Source organism: Peromyscus maniculatus, chromosome 13 (assembly GCF_049852395.1).
Source record: "Peromyscus maniculatus bairdii isolate BWxNUB_F1_BW_parent chromosome 13, HU_Pman_BW_mat_3.1, whole genome shotgun sequence".
In the NCBI taxonomy this organism is placed as follows: Eukaryota; Metazoa; Chordata; class Mammalia; order Rodentia; family Cricetidae; genus Peromyscus; species Peromyscus maniculatus.
Window position 1 is genome coordinate 59,495,550 of NC_134864.1, and position 22,617 is coordinate 59,518,166.

A 22,617-nucleotide genomic window follows, 5' to 3' on the forward strand; every position below is an offset into this window, starting at 1 on the left:
TTGGTTGTCTTTCCTCAGTGCTGTCCACCTTTTTGGAGGCAGTCTCCCTGTAGTTCACGGGAGGGTCTAGGATAACTGGCCATTGAGACCCAGGGGAGCTCCTGTCCCTCTCCACGACCTGACCTGTCACCAGTGCTGAGACGGATAACAAGCCCACAGCACCAGCCTAGAGTAGTCCCCTCCCCCAGACAACGTTTCTCTGTGTGACAGGCCTGGCTGTCCTGGCATCTGCCTTGTAGACCAGGCTGGCCTTGAACTCAGAGATCCACCTGCCTTTGCCTCCCGAGTGATGAGGTTAAAGGTGTGCGCCACCACTGCCTGGCCAGCCTGGAGTTTTTTACAGGGTTCTGGAGGTTGAACACAGGTTCATGCTCGCAAAGCAAACACTTTATGTATGGATGGAGCTCTCTCTCCAGTCTCAAGGCTGTTTTATTTTCTTCCTTCTTACAAGTTGAAATTTACTTTTGTTAAATTAGTGGGAAAGACAAAGCTTTATTTATAGCTCAAATGTGACTCAACTCATAGTTTAAGAATGAGCACTATTAAAATTTGAAAAGTTATATAAAAGTAGGATTAATCTTCTAAAACGTGTTTGCTACTAGAAAGAGAATGAGGAGACACGTACAGTATTCCATCCCAGCATGAAAGAACGGCTGGGAATAGCCTCAGAGCAGTCTCCAGTGAGGAGTTTCCTTTCTCTTTGAGGTTCAGTCACAGCTTCCTTGGAGAGCGGCTGCTTTGATGCACCTCTGAAACATAAGCTTGGAGATGGGAGTGAACGGTAGAGAAATGATAGACCCAGCAAGCATGTCTGCAGGCACCCCACCCTAAGCCATGCTAAACTTCCAACATAACTAGAAAGGTTCTTTTTGCCAATTATGAATCAAAAGCCTTGATGTCCTACTTCTTACAGTGTATCGTCAGGAGAGCACATGAATATTCATATAGATCCAGCCGCATACACTTGTCTGGTTCTTAATTGCGACAGTAACAGCCCCCCCTCACCCCCCCCCAGAGGACTCAGCAGAAGCCAGAAAGGTCATATTGACACAATGTTGCACTGACTTACTGAGATTGTCTGTAGTCACTAAAAGAACACCGAGAAAGAGTATCTAATACATGCAAAGTATTTACTACATACTAAAAACAGAGTAAAATTATTTTAAAGTAACTATTGTTTGCCCATGTTTATGATATCTACATTAGTAGATAGCCATTAAAATACTAGTTGATTTCTCAGGCTGTTCCTACTGTGATTTATGGATAATTTTTTTCTTTTTATAAATTATATTGTAAAGATGTATTTATAATCCTTTCAATTTTTTTTCTCTTAAATTCATGCACTAACACAAATAACCATTCTTTCTGGAACAAGTACTAACTAGTTCAGGCACCATGTTAAATACTGTCCATTATTATGTATATAGTATTTTAAAAGTTACGCACACAAGGCCAGTGAAAGACCTGGGGATGCAGCTCTGTGAAAGACTGCTTGCGTAGGGTTGAGAAGGCTCTGGATTTTGTTCTGAGCACCACACCACCCCCACCGAAATGAATAAAATGTGTTTTAAAAAAAAGGTTAAAAGCCCGGTGAAAAAGAAAATGTTTGTAAAGTTGCAAAAATGTATTTTTGAGGAAAATTGAGCCCATCAAAGTAACTGGGAGTGTTGAGGCAAACAAGCTCCCAAGCTTGAGTTTAAACAGGAACCCCAGTCCGAACGTGAGACCCCTTCGCACCCCTTCCTGTGCCGAGGGTGCATAGAGGCAGACGTGAACGAGGGTGAAGAGAAGCAAGACACTCTGGGCTGGACTGTGTCTGACTTAGAGAGGGAGTCAAGTCTCCATGGTCAGCGGCTGCTCCTGTTAGAAACGCAGGGACTCAGAGCGGTTAGAGCCTCCTGTGGAAAGGCTGTGTGTGAATAGCAGCCCATCTCCCTACTGCCCCGGAGGAGGGATGGCGGAGACTGAACTATCCAAGAGGTTGCATCCTAAGGCGGTGTGTACAGCTTTCTCCCATTCTGTGGCCTCCGTGGAAAGGAAGTGGGAAAGAAGAAAAAGTGAAGAAGGAGAAGGAGGAGGAGGAGGAGGAGGATGGGGCAGGAGCGGGAGGGGAGATAAGCTAGGGTCCAGCTGTGTAGCTGTGGAATCGCCGGAACCTCTCATGATTCTTTTGGTATTTTAATAAGATCCACCATTAATGTTTAATGTTAATAGTTTTGAGTTAATCTTTCCAACCCAGCACCCTCTGTAAACACAAACATAGGAACTCTTTCTCGGAGCTCTTTATGGTGAGTAAATGCTGAAATTAAGCCACACTTGAAGTTTTCTTGCTTAGGCACAGGATTTCCTTTTTATGGCTCCTATGCCCTAGTGCAGAATCTGTATCTCTTTCTAGGCTGATGCGAGGCTCTGCTACCAGAGCCAGGTCGGAGCTCAGCCTGCCCTTTGCTGTGCTGTTCAAGGCCCCCTCCTGAGGATGGCGCTCTTTCTTGACCAGGCTTTAAGATTGGAATGTGCAGTGGGCAGCTGTGGAGTTGGTGTGTGACTCAATGCTAAGCACTCAGGAAACTTCACAGGAACTTGATATGACGAGAGAAATTCTGAGAAACAAAATCTCTCCTTATAATAACAAAGAAGTTTCCCATGTTTTTAAAGATTTACTTTTGTTTTTAAATTTGGTATGTTATTTATTCGTTTATTAAGTGTGGGTATTTTGCCTGAATGCAGTGCCTGCTTGTGGAGGCCTAAAGAGGATGCTGGTTCTGCTGGAACTGGAATTACAGACATTTGTCTTCCAGACCCTCTGGAAGAGCAGCCAGAGCTCCTAACCTCCGAGTCATCTCTACAACTCTCTGCCCCTGGTTTTCTTTGAGATGGGCTTTCAGTATATAGCTCTGGTTGGCCTATAACTCTCTACATAGACCAGACTGACCTTGAACTCAGAGATCTGCCTGCCCCTGCCTCCCAAGTACTAGGATTAAACAGTGTCCAGCATTTGATGCATTTATATCCATTGTCATTTTATTACTTGACAACTAAAATTCCAAGATTAGAAGAAAATATATTACAAATTATGAGTTTTTTTCCTTTTATGATATACCTTATGTTTATACTTCTGGTTCAAATCAAGTATGTGTTAACATAGCTCTAACCTTGGCACTAGGTTTTGTACCTAAGTCTTTCATTTGTCAACTGTCTGCTTTATGAAATTGGTGATTAGAAATAAAAGCGAGGCATGATGGTTAATCTATAGTCTCAACACTGGGAAGGCCAAGGCAGGAAGATCATAGTGAGTTCCAGACCTGTCTGGGCTGTTAGAAGAGACCCTGTCTTAAAACAGACAAACAAACAGTAAATAAAAAGTTCCTTTTAGGTGATTCTTTTTGTCTTACATCTGTCCCTTACAGTCCATGCATGGACTTAGAGTCTGTGATAAGGTGGGGGGTCCTCAGAGGGGAAACCAGGGTCCCGTTGTGACAACTGTGCTTTCCTACGCAGCAGGGAAAGCGGCCCAGTCTCCGCCACACCACACTAGCAGTGTTGAAGCCCTGTTTTCCCAGTGGAATTAGAATGTTTTTCATCTACATACTGATAAATTCCATGCTTTTGAAAATTAAAAACCAAACTGTTTAAATTCCCCTTTTCTGTAACTTCTAGGATAGATGTGAAGTTTGTTTTTTTTTTTTTAAAGATCTTTTGAAAACAGCCCAGACTTCAGTGAAGCCACTCTAATTGTTGAGAAGAAGAAAAATGTCACGAGTGTGTAGATTGCCGTTATTCAGAATTGGCTCTTTGGAATGACGCAGAGTCACACTGCGGAGTAGTTTTGGTTTTGTTTATGAATAGGGATGAGGTAGTAAGGTAAGACCATGCAGGACAGAAAAAGTTTACTTCAGCAAGCACCTGACCTCTCTCAAACCATTCATTGAAGCTATTGGCCAACATGGTCAATAGAGATTGTTTAGTGTGAAAACTGAGAATGTTTGTGAAGCTATTGGCCAACATGCTGAGATTGTTTAGTGTGGAAACTGTGAGAATGTTTGTGATTTGCTTTGCTGAAGTAAATATGCCTCCCTTCCACACCTTCCTTACAAAGGGCTAATTAACAGTCAGAAACATAAGAAAAGCAACAGAGGAGAAGGAGGCAGGGACTACCCGAGTTGGTGTATGACCCCTGAACCCCGTGAGTGCAATGGCTCCCTGTCTCCACTCTAGTGTTATACGTCAGGGACACCACTTAAGACACTTCATTCGGCCATCAGCTGAGCCCAACCGTGGTGGTTTGAATAGGAATGCCCCCCAAAGGCTTATTTTTTTTTTTTTTTTAATGTTTAACCACCATGGAGTGGCACTGTTTGAAAAGGATTAGAAGGATTAGGAGGTGTGGCTTTGTTGGAGTAGGTGTGGCCTTGTTGGAGAAAGTGTGTCACTAAGGGTTGGCTTTGAGGTGTCAAAAACCCATGCCAGGCCCAAGCTGTCTCCTGCAGGCCAGGATGTAGCTCTCTGCTACTTTTCCGGCGTCACGCCTGTCTGCCAGCTGCCATGTTCTCTACCACAACGATAATGGACTAAGCCCAGCCAGCCTGCCCAGTTAAATGCTTTCTTATGAGTTTCCTTGGTCATGGTGTCTTTTCACAGCAATAGAGCAGTGACGAAGACACAAACTTCCAAAATTCCGATGCCTGAAAAGTGCCTGGCAGAGACAGGATTCTACAGCTCATTACGGTTCGCGCATGATCCAGGAGCTTCCTGGAAGTGTGGCCTCCACACAGTTCCATAACTGGATGAAAGTTGGTCATCAGAAGCAGGGCTTGTGTCTTCCCACCAGAGACTACAAGTGTTTACATACGAGGGCGGATTTTAGTTTTGTTTTTTGGTTATAAAGGGGGGATGTGAGGGGTGGGAGAGTAAATTGAGAGGAGGAAGGATTGAGAGTCTTATAAACAGTGCTCTGCCTTCCTTCCCAGGAACATGGGCACTCTGGAATAAGGGGGGAGGGGGGGCTGGTTCCCATTTAGCAATACAAAGGATGTGAAGGAAGCCAGGGCTAATGGAGTGGACTGGCTAACACCTCTGAGGAAACAACTCCAGGAGGGTTAGAGATGCCAAGAGCTGGCTCCCAACACTCCCTTCAACTAAGGAAAGACCTAATGGTGGGGGCCAGCGTGTATGGCTAAAGTGAGGCCCACAGTGGAGGAACCCACAAAATCACTTTTAAACTGACACGCCAACAAAATTAGTTTTTGGAATATCATGGTTTTATTATATTACAAGAAGATGAAACTGGTATGATATTTTTGGGTACAGATTCCATCTTTTAAAAATCTAAAAATATTTTCCTCATCACCGTGCCCATGAAACAGCAGCCATCTTACATAAATGAAAACCTGACTTAATGTGACGAGCTTTGAGAGGAACGATGCATTGAACTAGCTAAGGTTCAGGTAGTGTGCTCTTGTTTGGGTGGTCGGAAAGCTGCTGCATTGTTTAGTAGCGTCCTGTTCTCTACTGCGCTGAGGTTTAGTTTTGAAAGAAATGGGGGAGGAAAGGGGAGTCAGTGTGTTGGGCTCCTCCACGTGTCCTGAAGGCTTCTGGCGTGAAGTCCCTTGTTCCCGCTAACGATCTGAGGTGTGAAGGAGGCCAGCGAAAGAGACAGAGTGACACCGAGCTCCCATTAAAGTGCGCTGAGCAAAATTAGCACCGGAAGGCAAACTGGAGCAGATGGCCGTCGACAGGGAGAGAAGTGAGCAAGTGCCGATCCCGAGGTCTCCTGTGGGCTTGACGACCACTGTCAGGTATGTCCAGCCTGCAGCCTGCAGGACACATGGATCCCCAGCACATCTCCAGATGACACCATTACATGGCAATGTCAAAAGGTGGGCATCCCTGTAGATACCTGAGCCAAGGCCAGAAGCAGACCTCTGTCAAAGGAAGCAGCCTGCAGAGGGGAAGCCGGGGAGATGAAGGGAGGTAGAGGGGAGCTTGAGAAGTGGTCCTAGTCACTACAGAGGGCGGGAGAGCTGTGCGTTCTGTCTCAGAGCCAAACCCGAGCGGGCTGGGAATCGGTGGGGTTGTTATCTGATATTGTGACTGCACAGCTCTGTCGACGCTGTCCCTTGTCTAGCAAGCTTCTCTCCAAAGCAGGGAGACTCACCTACTGAAGTTCTTTGAAAGTTCCTGAGAAAAGAATTAATTGTGGGACGGTGAGGAGAGACTGGTATGGGCATCTCCCAAGGATGTAGGATTTAATGGGTGCTGGAGGGCTGGCTCAGTGGTTAGGAGCACTTGTTGCTCTCTTTTTTTTCTTTTTTCTTTTCCTTTATTTTATTTATTTTTGTATTATCAGCCTGATACAGTATAAATTCTTATCCTAATAGTGAAATGTTTCATTGAGGCTTGCCCAGTGATTGAGTAAAACCAAAACTTATTCTAAGCCACAGTCATCCTAGGGTCCCCCCTGCTATGTAGCCTCCCTGGTTCTGTGGGTTGCAGCCTGATTGTCCTTTGCTTTATATCTAGAATCCACTTAAGTGTGAGTACATACCATGTTTGTCTTGTTGCTCTTGTAGAGGCCCTGGGTTTGGTTCTATGCACCCCCTTAGTGGTTCACAACCACCCTGGCTCTGCTCAGGGGATCTGCTGCCCTCTTCTGGCCACCTCAGACACTGCACACATGTTGCACAGATGCACATGCCTACAAAATGTATTTATGTCCATATACATAAAAAACAAATCTTTTAAAAAAGAATATAGAAGTTTTGAGGATATGTGTTAGGGTTAGGCTGATGAGTGGAGCCAAAGTATACTTTTTAAAAGAATGCAGAGCACAGCCCACATACAAAGAGAGAAGAAACATCTATTAAGGACTTAAAAAAATCTCATCCAGTAGTGAAAGAATGGGTAAGCTGTAAGCTCACCCAAGGACCATTTGAGAAGCAGAGCAGTTAGTACAGCAATGGAATAGGACGATTAGGCTACACATCACACTGGTTAATGTCCCCCAGGACAGCAAGAGGTAACCCCTGGGTTTTCTTTCCTACCAGTCAGAGATAATTTGTATCTCTGCTGGAAATGAACCTACGAGTTAATATATAACATTGCAGATAATTAGCCTTTAATTCGCATTAGACGATCAAATGAATGTTTGGGTGGGCCTGTTAATGCTTTTGAAAAGATCTGGAATTTTCCCGATCATCTTATGTACAAGTTTAGACATCTGGGGCATATGCCATTGGTAAGTTTATGCCTAACATATGGGGAACCCTGGGATAGTGTTCTTCTGAACAGTGGGGCATCCATCAGTTGCCTCTTGATGTCTACCAGGACTCCTGTTGTTTTAAATCCGAAACTCTTGTTATCATTGGTTAATTAGCACCAACTTCTGTTTTTCCTCTTTTGCCCCTACACGTATACGCACGCGCACAATCACACACACAATCACCACCACCACTATACATGTAACACAAGAATACAAAGAAAAAAGAATTAAATATCATCAAATGCCTTTCCCAAGTGGTGGAATACAATATATTGAACTTATTACTGACAGAAAAAGGCAACTTTATCTTTGAAATGCTCTTAAAATTTAAGAGGTGAATAGACATGGTTTGCATTAGTTCCCTTCCTGGAAATACTGAGGAAATAAATAGCTGAGATTTTCTTCTGCACTGACGTTTCCTTGTAGCAGACATTGCCATATCAGAATGGACTTGCACACCTTCATGAGCATGTCCTAAGTGACATGAAGGGTTCCTTAAGAATGTTCTCGCTTATGGCAGTGACCACTTTGTAACCGCTTATGGCACTCCCTCCCTTTGTATCAGGCTGGTGTTTCTAGGATTTCCTGGTGGCTGTGGTCCACGGTATGGATAGCTGGCCCCCTTGTGATCCGAAATACAGAATGTACTCTCTGGTAGTTAGTATTCATCGTCAACTTCACAGGAAACAGAATTATGTAGGGGGCAAACTTCCGGATATGTGTGTGAAGAAGTGTCCAGAGAGGTGTAGCTGACTTGAGAAGCCCCTCTCTGAATGTGAGTGGTACCATTTCATGGGCTGGGTCCCACACTTCACAAAAAGGAGAAGACAACAGAATGCCAGCGTTTATCTCTCTGCTTTCTGACTGTCTGATTCTTCCTGTTCCTGCCACCATGGCTGCCCACCGTGATGGGCTGTGTCCCTTCTTAAACTCAGCCGAAGCTTCCTCTTAGAAGTTTGACTAACAATGATGTTGTCCAGGCTGGTAGTGCTAGTATATCGATGTACGAGTCAATCGAACATTAAGTCTGTACATTCTCACTGGATAGAAATTAGTAGAATATAGCTAAAGAAACTTCAGAAGTCACCCAGTTGATCCCTCTAAGTTTTAAAGAAAGATGTCTGGTATGTTTTAGGAGCGCACTATTTATTCCTTGTAGGGGTTTAGAATGTGTGAGACAATGGGAACAGGAAATAAACATGCCTGAAGCTGAGCCCCTGTCCTCCTCATTGTTAGCCTTCGGGTAGACTCCCTTCACATTTTCTCCACACTTTTTCACATATGTACAGTGTCCTGCATGGACTAGACAGTGTTTACACTGACTTTTCTCCATAAAATACTATGGCAGTCTTTTTTCAATGATACTAAAAACTTTTGGTCAGCATGTAAAAATGAATGAATCATATTCGGTTATTAGAGGGCCATGCTTTAGCCATGGTTCTGTAGTTTAGTTTATACTCTGACTACTGGATAGCTTTGAGCATCTATCTTTCTTAGAATGCAGGCTCTGAAGTGGTTTTACTGGGTCAAAGTGGCTGAATGTTTTCAGAGTAAGATCGTTTGGAACGCCAAAACACACTGGCTTTTATCTTCACTGTGGGTTTCATTAGCTTTTCTTCCCACATACTACAGGCTCTTACGCCTTTTAATTGGTAGGGAAATCAACAGGAACTGGCTACACACTGGAGGGAGGAGATAAGCAGAGTCCTCCAAATGAGCTCCCAAGAAGAAATGGAAACTTAATCTCGCTAAGCCTCCAGGAGCACCCTCCTTAATTTGTGTTATCGCCTCTTGACGTGGCCCAGCATTCGACTGACACACGTGGAGAGAGTTAATGGTTCTGTATTTACAGGATTGGGGGTAGGGGAGTGAGGGGAGAGAGAAGTGAAATACATTAGATTCATACCTTTCTGTAATCACTGGGTTTCTGCGATCCATTGTTAGTAACAATTTCAATCAACACAGCTTTTTCTAACGGCTGTGAAGGCATGTGAGCAGAATCCGGATAGTCAGTGCTGGTCTGCATGTGGGCAATACGAGGAAGCATTTGTTTGGGGCTGGGATGGGCATCTGTGGTTGTGCAGAGCAGTCAGGCGCCCACAGAGGTCATCATGGCCTGGCTTGTCGTATCAGTTTTGACATTGAAAGGTCTCTGGGATCTCCTAAAAGCTAACTGTGTCCCTGGGATCATTTGCTGGAAAGGTGGTATTGATACAGTAGGATGGTCTGAGACTTCACCTGACTCAATCTCCTTCATGACTGGATCTGATGTGTACACACATGCTGTCCGAAGTTACCTTTCCCGGGTTTCGGCACCAGTTGGTGTCCGAAGTTTCCTTCCCGTCCCGGGTTTTGGCACCAGTTGCGGCGCGCTCCTCGGCCAGCGAGGAAGAACGACCACCATGCGAGGATCCTTCTCAGAACACACTTTATTGGAGCGCCTCTTGGTTAAGGGAGAGCGGGAGGTGAGGGGCCCCGAGGACTAAACTGCAGCTGCTTATATAAGGAATCAGGCAAATGTGCCGTACTGTGATTGGGTCCCGCCAGAAGGCAAGCACGGGGAGCCACGGGATAGGCTGAGGACATAAGGCCAATTACCATACTCATGCATCATAGCCAAATATGGAGTTGTTTACAGCTAGGCTACCAGGAAGCCAGCGCCATCTTAGAATGGCGGCTCCCTACACACACACACACACACACACACACACACACACACACACACACACACCCCTATACACCCCTACACCTACCTAGCTGAGGAGGTAAGGTATGTTCCTGGGGTTGTCCAAGTAGCATTCATTCCTAGGCATAAACAAGTGGGATGTGAAATAGAATTTCTGACGGAGGTGCCAGCTTTCCAGGAGCCTTGTCTTGCTTCTAACCCTTCATAGACTTGACAGGCCCTTACTGCCAAAGGATCAAGAAATCTGTCTACAAACCTCTCCTTGTCTTGGCCCTCGAGGACATGTCTACGGTTTTCTAGCCCTTCCTGTCCCCATTTGTGGACACTAGCTATGATGTCAAAGTGTAACCAGAAACAAACCGAGTGGGAGTTACCTCACAGACCCATGAGCTAGCCTTTCCTGTTTTTACAGTCTGAGCCACACTTACTTTCTGTTTTCTTAAATAGAACATTTTAAAACTAGCTTAGCTAATCCTGAGGCCCTGGGGACCCTTAAAGTTTCCACTGCCATGTTTTCAAATAGACAGATAATTTACACCATTTATAAAGCTTGGGTTTCCAGCTCAAGTTGCAATATTTATGTGTGCCTCCCAAAATTCAATGAGATTGTTGTTTGGCTAACCTACCAGCCTGTCAGCTTACCACTGAGGTCATATTTGGTCTTTGTTACCACAGATGTACTTTATTCCATTGGCTGCCTTTACATCTAAGACGTTAAGATAGTCTTTGAGTGAGCCTTCTGGTCCTGAGGAAGTGCCTCCATGTAAGACATTCAAATTCTGCTTTTTCCCATTGCTGTCTTTACATCTAAGACATTAAGATAGTCTTTGAATGTGCCTTCTAGTCCTGAGGAAGTGCCTCCAGGTTCAGAGAAAATGTCCTAAAAACAGCGGTCTTCTCAGGCTGAACGAGTCCCCGCATTCAGGGCTGAGGCCAGATGATCATCACAGGAGCTCAGGACCAGCCTGGAAAGCAGAGGGAGCCCTCCCTCCTCAGAAACAATAGCAACAAAATCCACCAGGCATTCTCGCCACCACCTGTTCGGGTGCACCAAATCTGCAGTAGAGATGGTTGGAAAGCCTGTTGCTTACGCTGTCTCCTTTCTCTCCACTCATACCTTATCTTTGCATGTCAGTGGGAGCTGGAAGGGGCTGTAACGCCCAACCTTCCCGTTTCTGTATCCAAAAAAAGTCTTGGCCAATTGATGCTGGTTGGAAGAAGCAAAAGAAGAATAAGTGAGGCTCAAGCCATGTTATTTCTTTATGTAGAAACTTTGCAGTTGATTGGTCAGTTGAGAAAAGAACGAACTTCAGGATTTTAGAGGTGATAAGAGATAAGATGTCCATAAGAAGGTGTTACTAAGGCAAACAATCCTCAGATTGAGTACAAGTTTCATTGTGTCCATAGAAATCTTTGGTGACTTATTGGGTATGTACATATTACATTTATGACATTAGATGTGGGTATAGTTCATTATGAGTGCATGGACTTTGTACATTTTGATAAGCATATTAAGTGGAAGTATAGTTAAGGGAAAGTTAAACTGATATGCTTTATACCAGATATTTAAAGTGATAGCCCTGATTTGACTACAGGATCTCTACACTCACTGCTTTTCTGCAATACTGCTGCTTTGCGTGTGTTCTTACCTCTAACCAGGTTTCAGAAGAGCCCATTCCATTTCTAGTTTTGATGAGGTAGCCTGAGGTTGATCTCTGTAGGGCAATTGTATTTTCCAGATGTATTATAAGCCACAAGCCATATCATGAACTATTGTAGCAGGAATCTTAGAAGATCTTATTAATAAAATCAAACCTGAGCCAGTTATTGGGATGAACACTGAAAAGTCAGAGAAGCAGAACAAGCCATAGCTACCTCACCTGGCCAGCTTCTCAGCTGGTCCTGTTTCCTCAGACTGGATACTTCTGTGTCCTCATCCCAATGGCTCTCAGCTGAACTGCTGCTTGAAAGCCTGAAGCTTAACCAGCTAAATGCCTTTAGTTTCTGGTCCTCATGCCTTATATATTTTTCTGCTTTCTGCCTCACTCCCTGGGATTAAAGGCGTGAGTCACCATTCTTGGCTGTATCCTTGAACAGATGGATTTCTGCCTCTGGAATGCTAGGATTAAAGGCTACCACTGCCTATCCTCTATGTTTAATATTGTGGCTGTTCTGTCTCTGACCCCAGATAAGTTTATTAGTGTGCACAATATTTTGGGCAACACAATACCACCACAAACTATGGTATATGTGCTCTGACCCTCCCTGACCCCATATGCCTCCAGGAAGGAGTTTATGTGATATGAGGTCTCTGGGCTGCATTGAAATCTCTGCCTCATCCCCTAGAGTGGATATTCAGCACCAGATCTTAAATTGGGAAGGAAAGTTCATTCAAATCATAAATGCCAGTTTTGAATGACTTGCCAGTTGTTTTTCTTCCTACCAGTTCCACATTGTCCTCTTAGTGAAGGAAGAACCTTTAATATAAAGGAAGGGGAAGCTTAGAAGAGCCAGGTCCCAATTAGTGTCCCCATGGAACTAAGATGACTACTTACTACTCTTTAAGAAACAAAGTCACACAGATTAAAAGACATTGTGATATTAGAGACATAAAAAGCCTCTCATACTTAAAATAGACTTCTCCTTGTTTCCTGCCCCCATCCTAGATTTCTGTGAAATACCAAGAAATTTCAGCTTTGTCTTAATCAGAAGATACTGTGGTACAGGGTAAAGAAGTCAATGTGTTAGACCTGGGTTCTGTCCCCTCACCTGCCACTTAACTGTGCCCACATGAGGATGTTACCTTAGTTGTTACTCTGGGCTTGATTGAGATGACCCAAGTGAGGTTCTTGATTTAGAGTAACTGCTTAATAACTTGGCGGTCATCAGTGAGAATCTTCTCAGCATCATTGGTCACCATCAGTACCTTCAACATCATGATCATCATCATTTCACTGTGCTGGTTTCCTCTTACATCTGTCTGCTCCTAATTCCTGCTGTGGCCACTCTTCCAATTACAAATCCCTATGTAGTAGAACTCTTAGAGTTATAGTCCCAATCCTTCTGCCCTCTCTCACTGCATTCTTCCTGAATAATCTCTCACACGAGGAAGCTGTAAGCAAGATCTCTATTCTGAGCCTCATGCCTTATACTCAGCCATCCATTAAACAAAATATACCCCATTGACTCACCCAGCTGTTCTTCAGACTGTTCATCATTCACTGCATAGTTCTCTCCCATGATCTCTCCTTTCTCATCTTAAAGAGAAGTTTACCAGGTCTTCTGTTACCAAAGCTGGAGAATGGATGTCATCCTTAACTGTAATCTACCCCCTTTCTCGAATGTTCGACCAATGAAGCAGGTGTATTCTACCTTCTAGACTATAAGTTCTGTGGGGGCAGAGTTTATGTTAAGAGATATTATCTCTACCTACCTACCACAGCGCTCAGCAAACAGTTACTGAATGGATTCACAAAGGAACAAATGAAACTTCTGCTTCCTTTATTTCCATTGCTTTTTCCTCAGTGTGAGAATATTGGTTCTCTCCAACTTAAATCATGATTTAGAAATCTAACAGTGGAAATACCTTAATTGTCCCCCTGTCTCTAGGGTTGAATTCCTCACTTCCGGCATAACTGTAGTTATTGTTCTCAGTGTAGCCAGAATGGCTTTTAATCATAAAAGCCAAGAATATTATCATAATCATGGCTCTTCCCTGCCCAGTTCACTTTATTGACTGACTAGCTATCCATATTTGAAGTCTGGGTTTAAAACTACTGTCCTAAAATACTTTAAAAAGTATCCTAGGAGCTGGGGAGATGGCTCCCAAGCATGCAGGCCTGAATTTGAAGCCCCAGAACCCATATAAAAGTCAGACCCAGTGGCACATAGCTGTGATCCTAGGAGCATGATGGGGGTTGGAGACAGGAGAACCCCTACCAGCTCACAAGCCAGCCAGGCACATGCAACGGCAAGCAACAGATGGACTCTGTCTGAGACAAGGTGAAGGCGTGGCCTGACACCCAAGATGGTCCTCTGGTCTCCACATGCATGGCCTGTTCCCTGGACTCCTGCAGCCTTGAACAGACTTTCTTTCTTTCTTCCTCTGCCCAGATAGCTCCTACCGTTAGGCCTTGGGCTATATGTTATTTTCTCTGACTGCAGTTGTACATCAGGTCCTTCTTTGGACTCTCATGGAGTCTTTGTGTCATCCCATCCCATCTCCGGCCTCAAATGATTCAATTACCCGTTAACCGCCCTGGGTTCCCAGATAGCCTCTGCGTTCTATCAGGTCAGCAACCGCATCTACTCACTGCACAAATTGAGTTCTGGTGCTTCCTCCAGCAAATATTTGCTGAGTGAGTGAAATAAGGCATCACACGCTGGTAGAATGATCAAACTATGTGTGTGGAAAAATCTTATTCCAAAATAAGCATCATGGGAACAGAACTAATCTGTGTCTATTCTCGGTGTATTGTCTTCTTGCCCCTGTTCCTTGGGGTTGTAAATGTGGGGAAATGGTTCTGTGTTCCTTCGGTTACAGGTTCATTCTAGGACAGGATTTGGAGCTGGTGTACACTGTCAATTCCAGGAAGTCTTGAAGGTGATAATGTTGCAAAACAAAGAGCAGATGTTTACTGGCCCCATTGGGCAGTGAAGACTCCTTTGATTTCAGCCGTGTACGAGAGATGGTTTTTTAATCGGTACTTTGAAGTTAAAATTAAATTTGTGTTTATTATTTTAGTGCATCCTAAGTTGTTTAAGTTCCAGGTTCTATTCTCATATTAACGAGGAACGAAAATGAAGTATCTCACACTTCTAATGTAGTTATTTATAATGTGTTACCTATGAACTGAAAATTGTGTGCTTTGAGCTATTAATTTCTACACTTGTTATTTAATCTACCAAAGCCTCTTAATCACAACATTTTGTCCCATATATATTGACTCTGGAAAGGCATTCTGTGCCACCTGAGGATCCCAGGGCATCGTTCTTTTGATTTCATGGAAACTTGAGAACTTGTTTTCAAATACAACATACTGATTATAGTTTGTTTCTCCTCTGGAAAAAACACTGACCAGAGCCAGCATGGAGGAGGAGAGGGTTTCTTTCAGCTTTACACTTCACAGTATATCGTTGATCAAAGTCAAAGCAGGCACTCAAGGCAGGAACCTGAAGGCGGGAACTGAAGCAGAGACCATGGAGGACCTCTTCTTACTGGCTTGCTTTCCTGGCTTGTTCAGCGACTTTCTTACAGAGCCCAGGCCCATCTGCCTAGGGGTGCTACCCCCCACAGTGGGTGGGCCCGCCTGGGTCAATCAGCAGCTCTTCAAAAAATGCCCCACAGACGTGTCCCCAAGCCGAGCTGATGGAGGCGATTTCTCAGTGGAGGTTCCCTCTTCCCATGTGTGTGTCTGTTTGTGTCAAACTGACAGAAACTCACTGAGACACGGTAACAGTATACATTCACTCTGGGGGGAACAAGGGTTAGGAAGCAGGAGGAGGAACTTAAACGTTCTGCAGTCCTCCTTGCGGGTTATCGTGTTGAGCATCTTAGCCTGTGCGTTTCTAGGGTGTTTTCTGAGTACATCGCGTCTGTTTGCTCTTCGTTTTCAAGTGAAAATAGTGTCCGTTGCACGGGCAGCCTTGGACTGCGTGTTTCACCTGACACATTAAGGAGTTTGAAGGACAGACATGGGTGGTACTCTTTTTAGGAACTTTCGCCTTTCAGGGTTTGGCTACTGTAATTCCGTCACTGTCGTTATTAGAACCTTCGTTGCCAGGTATGGTGGTACAGTCTGTAACTGCAGCACTTAGAGGCAGAAGCCAGTAGATCTCTGTGAGTTCCAGGCCAGCCAGGACTACATGGTGAGACACTGACACCCCCCCCACCCCCTCAAAAAAAAGTTAAAAATAGAAAACACTGTAAACATCTGTGCAGGCTTCATTTGCAGGCCATGAAAACATGCTGCCTAGCTGAAGACTGAAAGATATAATTTTATTTAGTGGGTGTTGCAAGAGTACGGGAACGTTTAGGAAAGTGGAGGCTAGGCTGGACGTCCAGGAATAAGCTTGAACAGAGGCATTATGCTAGGGAGTGGCCTCTTCCCCATAATCCTGGAGAGAGTGAATCCCAGGGCAGCCACTACAGTGGAGGATTCAAAGACACACCATCCTTGCTGATATGCGGGAACATTTCTACCTCTAGAGCCATCCAGAGTTTTGGCTGGATCCACCTGTCCCCACAGCAGATGCCTGGCATGGCCACCTCTTACTTCTGTACCTGCACTGTTCCATGGCCTGTACATGAGAAGCTGAAAGACAAGCAAACACAACTCCACAACCATGATCCCCACCAGAATGGCATGATCCTCACCAGAATAACAGCAGGGGTTTATTCTGTCCATTTCTGTTTTCAAAACTTCCATTAGTGCCTTTCATCGCCAGAATTTAAATCCTGTCTGGAGCTCTTGCTCTAGAGCATCTAGAAAATGTCACTTTGGATTGTCTAACCCCGCCTTATAGGGCAGTCACGCCCACCCACCAGGGGTCTAGGGTGGACATTGATGACAACTGTGTTCATACATCCATCCCAGCTCTGGAATCATTTAGATCACGCTATTTCTCTGCTCAAAGCACATTAGTGAGTTTCTGCCACATCTTGGATCAAAGGCAGAATCTTGACCACAACCCACAAGGATCTTGCCAGCGTTCTCTCCCCACCCGATTCCTCCTCTGCCTTCTCATCTCCTCACGACATTGCTCTGGCCTCCTTGGTGATCTTGGTTACACCTGTCTCTGAGGGACTTGCTGGTTGCTGACCATTCTCCTTGGAATGCCCAGATGGCCACAAGGCTGTCTCCTCTGTTCCAGGTCAGGCTTGGCCATCTACTCGGTGACGCCGGCCCCGTCTCTACGTGAAGTTGCAGAGGATTGCCCCCCAGACCCCTCCTCTTCTTCATTTTTCACAACACCTTGTAGTATATAATGAACTCTAACTTCTCACTGTATAACTTCCTCCTTGAGAAAGTTGACTCTTATTTTACTATTGAATCTTCAGTCATTGTACAATATTATCATTGTGCACGATAATCATTCACTAAATGTTTGTTGCGTGAGTGCATTTCTCCATGCATGCCTCATCTAACTATTTATCGGGGGATGAATTCCTATGATGAATAGACAAAAAGGTTTAACAGTAGTCCATGAGCATGCCATCATCCAATCACACTCCCCAGCACCATAAGATTTTAACTCAGCATGTTGCCACTTCGTGTATTTCATTGACCTTTCTCCCAGTCGTCTCTTGTTACAATGTTGCCTCTCTTAAGTCTCATCATTTAAGACTCTAAATGTCACCTTGGAGAGGCCTTCCCTTGCCATGGGTCCAGGTTAACCCTCAGCCTCATGCTCTACCATCACGTACTACGTTTTATGTTCATGGCGGCACACGGCACTTCAAATGCTTCCGGGTTTGTATATTTATTTGTGTTTGATTTCTTTTTCTAAACTGTAAGCTTCGCGACAATAAGGAGACTAGCCTGTCTTTTCCAACAGTATTTTCAGTCAGCGTGTGTTTGATAATGGAATAAACACTATCATTTTTCATTATTATGGATTCTCTCAGTGAAATGGATGGACTATACATGATTTTTTTTTCTGAACTGACAAAGAAGCAGCATTTCATGTACAAACATCTCTTGAGTAGCTGGCAAATGCCAGGTTGATCTGGAAACTTGAACACTTGGTTTGCAGGTCAGATGGAGCTGGTGATACTTGATCTCTGGACTTCATTTGCTGGTACACTGTAAAATGTCTTAACTTCTGAAGCTCCCTTCTCGATCATCCATGCTCGGAACCAGAAACCACAATTCCTTGGTGACTCTCACATTTATTTATTTATCTGTTTGTCTCGACAGCTTTTGGAAAGAACCAACACTGGTTTTGAAGAATCAGATTGCGTCGCTCCCAAGAGTCCACTCCACTTAGCGGTAAGCGAACTGCCGTGGGCAGCTTCCTCTGTTTGTCTCACAAAGAACAAGTTCCAGAAACTTCGCCTGCTCTTGAGATGTAGCCCAGAAGGGCCGTGATCAGTGCTAATGAAAACAGCAGAGGGTTAAAGCATGTGCTGCCGAGAGGGACTGCTTCACCAGCTTCACCTTAGATACAGTCACCTACCTTGTCCTCAGTGTCCTCATCTGTAGAATGGGGACAAATAAAAAGATGACGCCTACATAAAGTCACTACCATGGAAGGAGTAATAAATGATCACCATAAGCTTTAATCATTTTTTTATATAAAGGAAACATTTCAGCTGAAGAGATCTGATTATGGAGAGTAACATGCAAGCATTAAATCTATGAATAATCAAATGTCACATTTTCAAATGTCACAATTAAAACCTGTGTGGATTTTAAACAAAACTGTGTGAGAAAAGGAGCAGGTTTAGAAGAGCAACTGTATCATTCTTCCTGGTTTGCACTATCCTCAGAGGAGGTTCCCGGGCTCCTTTTCATGCTGGAGAGGTCTGGGTGGCCGGACAGAGTTCTCACTAGCAAAGCATCCCCCCCCCCCTGGTAATCAAAGGGGGCAGTGTTGACTCCAAAACTCTTCCTGGAGGCTCCTCCACTCCTGTATCTCTGCTCCGGATGGTATCTGGTTCATCCTCAGTGATTAGCCCCTGTTTGAAAAAGCCCTGCTGCCTAGCAGTCATACCCAGCCACAGCCAGCTTGCCTGCCCACACACAGTGTTGCTGAAGGCTGAACACTCAGGCATGGTCTGGTCATAGAGGTCGAGGTGGTACTTAGACATGCCTTTGTTGAGTAAATACAGTGGGACAGGATACAAGGAGAATGATGAACACAGATGCCTTTAGTGAGGCCGTGTGGGTTTTCAGAGCAGGATCCTCGTGCCCTTTGAACATGGAGCTGATTGCATTGCTGCTGAGAAGAGACAGAGGTCCAGGCTTCCAAAAATCCTATCCTCATTTTTTCCCCCATAAAATGACTTGCTTTGTGTTTACTGTGTGCGAGGCGCACTTCTGAGCTCTCTGGGTCTCCACTCGCATAGGAGAGGGTGGCATGGTGGTAACACCGTGCCAAGACTGGGCTTTGGCGGTGCTGCGCCTGGCAGGGGCCACAGAAGATGAGCAGAGGCGGTCCTAAATGCCACGCCTCTCATCAGTGACGCATCCGAACATGTTGTCTCCCACTGTGAAGGAAAAAGGACAAAGCAGTTAAGGCTCTGAAGACCCTTTTGAGTTTGTTTGTCAGTTGTGTGAGGTTAGCCAGGTACCTAACGTCTTGTGTCTGTCTCCCCATCCATCAGAAGAAAGGAATATCAGTACCTCCTCAAGGGCCCCTGTGGGAAGGGCATGAGCTAATCTGGGTAAAGCAATTAGAAGAGCACCTGGTGGCATCTGTGTGTCAACAGCCAACTTCGTCCTCACAGTTATCACCACGAGTCTCTCTCCTCCGTGAGACACACACTGGCTGGGAATAGCGCCCGTCACTTTCCTAGGAGGAGATAGCTGTCCCAGGGAAGGAGCAAAGCCTTGCAGAGCTTCCCGTACAGGAGAGACATCAGGCAAGCCATAGCACGCCAGATGGTAATAAAATGAACTGGAATCCCTGTGCTGGGGGATGGAGGTGGCAGACAGGGAAGGTGCTATTTAACAGGACGGAGAATGCCACGCTCGCACAGGGGGCCTGAGCTGGTCACATTGCTCTCCGGCAGAAGATCTGGGCACAAGTGTAGAATCCTGGCGTCGGAGAATGCTTGGCATGTCACGGAACAACAGTGTGACCACCAAGGAGGTGACAGTGGTGAGGGAGAGAGTGGGGGACAACCGCCACGACATCTCACGGGACCTCCCGGTCCATGCTAACAACTCTGACCTACTCTGAGCGAAACAGAAACCACTTGTTCCGATTTGAGGAGATAAGGAAGATGGTGTGACTTCTGTCTCAGAGGTCACAAACTTACAAGGGAGCAGAAGCCGAAGCCTGAAACGATGGGGGTGACTTTGACCAGAACGACCCCGATGGACCTGTTCTAGAACCATTTCATTCTTCGCTCGACAAGCTGGCACTTAGAAATTATTTACTGCAGGACACCTATGAATACGCTCGTCACCCTCTCCAGGCTTTGCTGGAGCTGCTACCTTGATAAAACCCAAGGCCTACTGTTCTTAGGTGAGAGAATTCTAGCAGGGAAATTGAAAGAGATACCCCAAACCTTGACCCACAGAAAGACCTGACCTGCTTTTTTGAGGTACCATTTCCTGCCTGAATGATTCAGATCTCCAGGGTTATCAGCTCAGAGAATCTCATATTCATTTCTTCCACTTGAAAATTTTAAATCAAGAGATGAGGTTATGCAAAGGGGAGACTCCAGCTGTGGAGATTTCCAGATGGACTTGTGGCATCCCTGAAATGTGCTGGGCTCCCAAATGCCCTCTCCTTGTCTGCCCATAGTTTCCATCTTTAAAGGCTTAAGTAAATGAATCACGATTGAGGCATTTAAGTTGCCTAATGAGATATTTCTTGATCTAGTTTAAATTAATAATTTAAATCATTTTAAAGTCTGCTACTCCCAGTGACATCTTACCATAGTAAAATTCGTCCCTCATAAGAAACTGTTTGCAACAGTTACCTGGTGGCAAAGGGAAAATCCATTCTCTCCGATGGAGTCTCACTGGGTGTATCAACCACACTCCTGAACAGGCCAGGCCCCTGCCCAGGAGAAGGCGGCCAGCGCAGAGTGAACACCAGGTGGTTAGGTGGTGGTGGTGGTTGTTGTTGTGGGCTTTTCGTTTTGGCATTTCTTATGTTTTACTGGTTTGTTTTTATTTGCATTTTATTTTTGGTTCTGAGAGAGAACAAGAAAATGAGGCTGTGTGGGAGGGAGGAGGGAGGCTCGGGAGGAGATTAGGGGAATGGAAAAACATGCTCGAAATATAGTGTATGAGAAAAAAATAAGGGGAAAAAAAGAAGCTGCAAACAATGGAGGAAACGGGGAATCCGTCCTGTAGGTAAATCTGGCTTTTGATCCATTCTGAGCATTTTCACGTGCCTACGCCACAAAATCATCCAGGCTGGAAAGCTGCAATTAGTAGCACTAATTGTGTTGTGTTTTATCCTAAGCTGCTTTAACCTGAAAACAACACATGGATTTTTGTTTTTGTTTTTTTAATTGTGGGGATTAAAAGAGAAAGTGCAGAGGCTAAGTACCTCCTTACAGCTATTGTTTTAGAGACACTCCCTGCCTCCTGCCTGTGTTTCTCCTTCCCCCGTGGGTCTTCTCTTTATTAAACCTAAGTGTGCCGGCCTCTGTCCTTTGTGTATCTACATGCATCGTAAGTTCTCCTCGGCTAAGTTCAGTGAACAGAAATGAAAGTGTTTACTGTTGGTTTTGTGCGGCGCTCTTACCCTGCGAGGAAAAGTCATGAATCACAACATAAACCCACTATCAAGAGTTTTATTAGGAAGAGGAAAGGACAGGGTGTGATCAGGCCTGCTGAAAGACACATGAGAAGGAGGGGGTGTACATGGGATCCACCTCTTAAGGACTACCCCTGTGCATGTGCACCTGGGCCCACATGGCTACTCCATGCACGCACACAGATCATGTGGTCACACTGTGCACAATTTACGTGACCATGCAGTTTACGGATTATTATGTAGGATGTATGACCCGGAAATGACTAAGTGTCTGGCCCGGGCATGCGCGATCATGGTGGCGTAGCTGGAATTCCTATCATTTACTATTCCTGTCACCATGGAGAAGGGAACAGATTTGGAAATATATGTAGAACCCTCTGCTGTCTACTGGGCCCAGGTCCCTTCAGCATGGAGTCATGATTTCTCAGTAAGCCGAACCGATAACTACCACTTACCATAAAGTGGGAGGCCATGGTTTGGAAAGTCACGAAGAGAATAAAGTCTGAAAATCTGATTTACAGTCCTACCTGGATGTTCCTGTCACTAGAAATGGGCTCTTAGTTTAAGGTTAGATGGTCCTGAGTTGGCTTAAAAATCACCTATGGCCTGAGTTGATAATGGCTGAAGCTGATACAGGATATATGGAAGACATTTTACCACTTTGTCTTCTTTGTGGATATTTGAAACTCCCCATAAGAGGCCAAGGAACATGCGTCTAAACTGCCATATTGAATTTCCCTTTCTCTCTCCAAGGGGCTCCTGGGTCAGCCTGTCGTACTGAAACCTGGTTCTTCCACCCAAGGCTGCATTACCCTTAGCATAACTGCCCCTCTGGGCGCTCCCCGGTAAGATGAGGATCACAAGAGCTTCTAAACCCCGGACTGGTGAGGTGGTGCGTTCCACTGAGTGCTGCCATGCCCACACCCAGCAGCCGGCTAGTGGTTACTTCAGAATTTAGGTCATGATGCAGACTTCCTGTCCTGAGCAGCTACAGCTCTTGACACAGGAAGTTTGGTTTTCCTGTCTCGAGAGAGGCAGTAGTGGGGAGTAAAGGCACAGTAGTCTAGAACTTTGTCCCCAGAGCATGCCTTCTTGCTCCATAGCTATCTATGTTCAAGACATTTTCCATTTACATGGAGCTTTCTATGGAAGGAATTTAGGTTTTCATTCAGCATTTGTTATTCCACCCTATTCCATTACAGGCAAACACAAAAATATTTAGCCTTCACAT

General features: G+C 45.0%; 1 protein-coding gene across 2 annotated transcripts in view; it reads left to right on the forward strand.

Moving 5' to 3' along the window:
- The window catches only part of Ankrd44 (ankyrin repeat domain 44), a 276,558-nt gene that overhangs the window by 227,367 nt on the left and 26,574 nt on the right, over window positions 1-22,617 (forward strand). For both annotated transcript variants that reach the window (XM_015993765.3, XM_006974874.4), the window contains exon 17: window positions 17,864-17,935. In XM_015993765.3, the coding sequence (XP_015849251.3) occupies window positions 17,864-17,935 (72 nt within the window). The remainder of the gene's footprint in view (window positions 1-17,863; window positions 17,936-22,617) is intronic.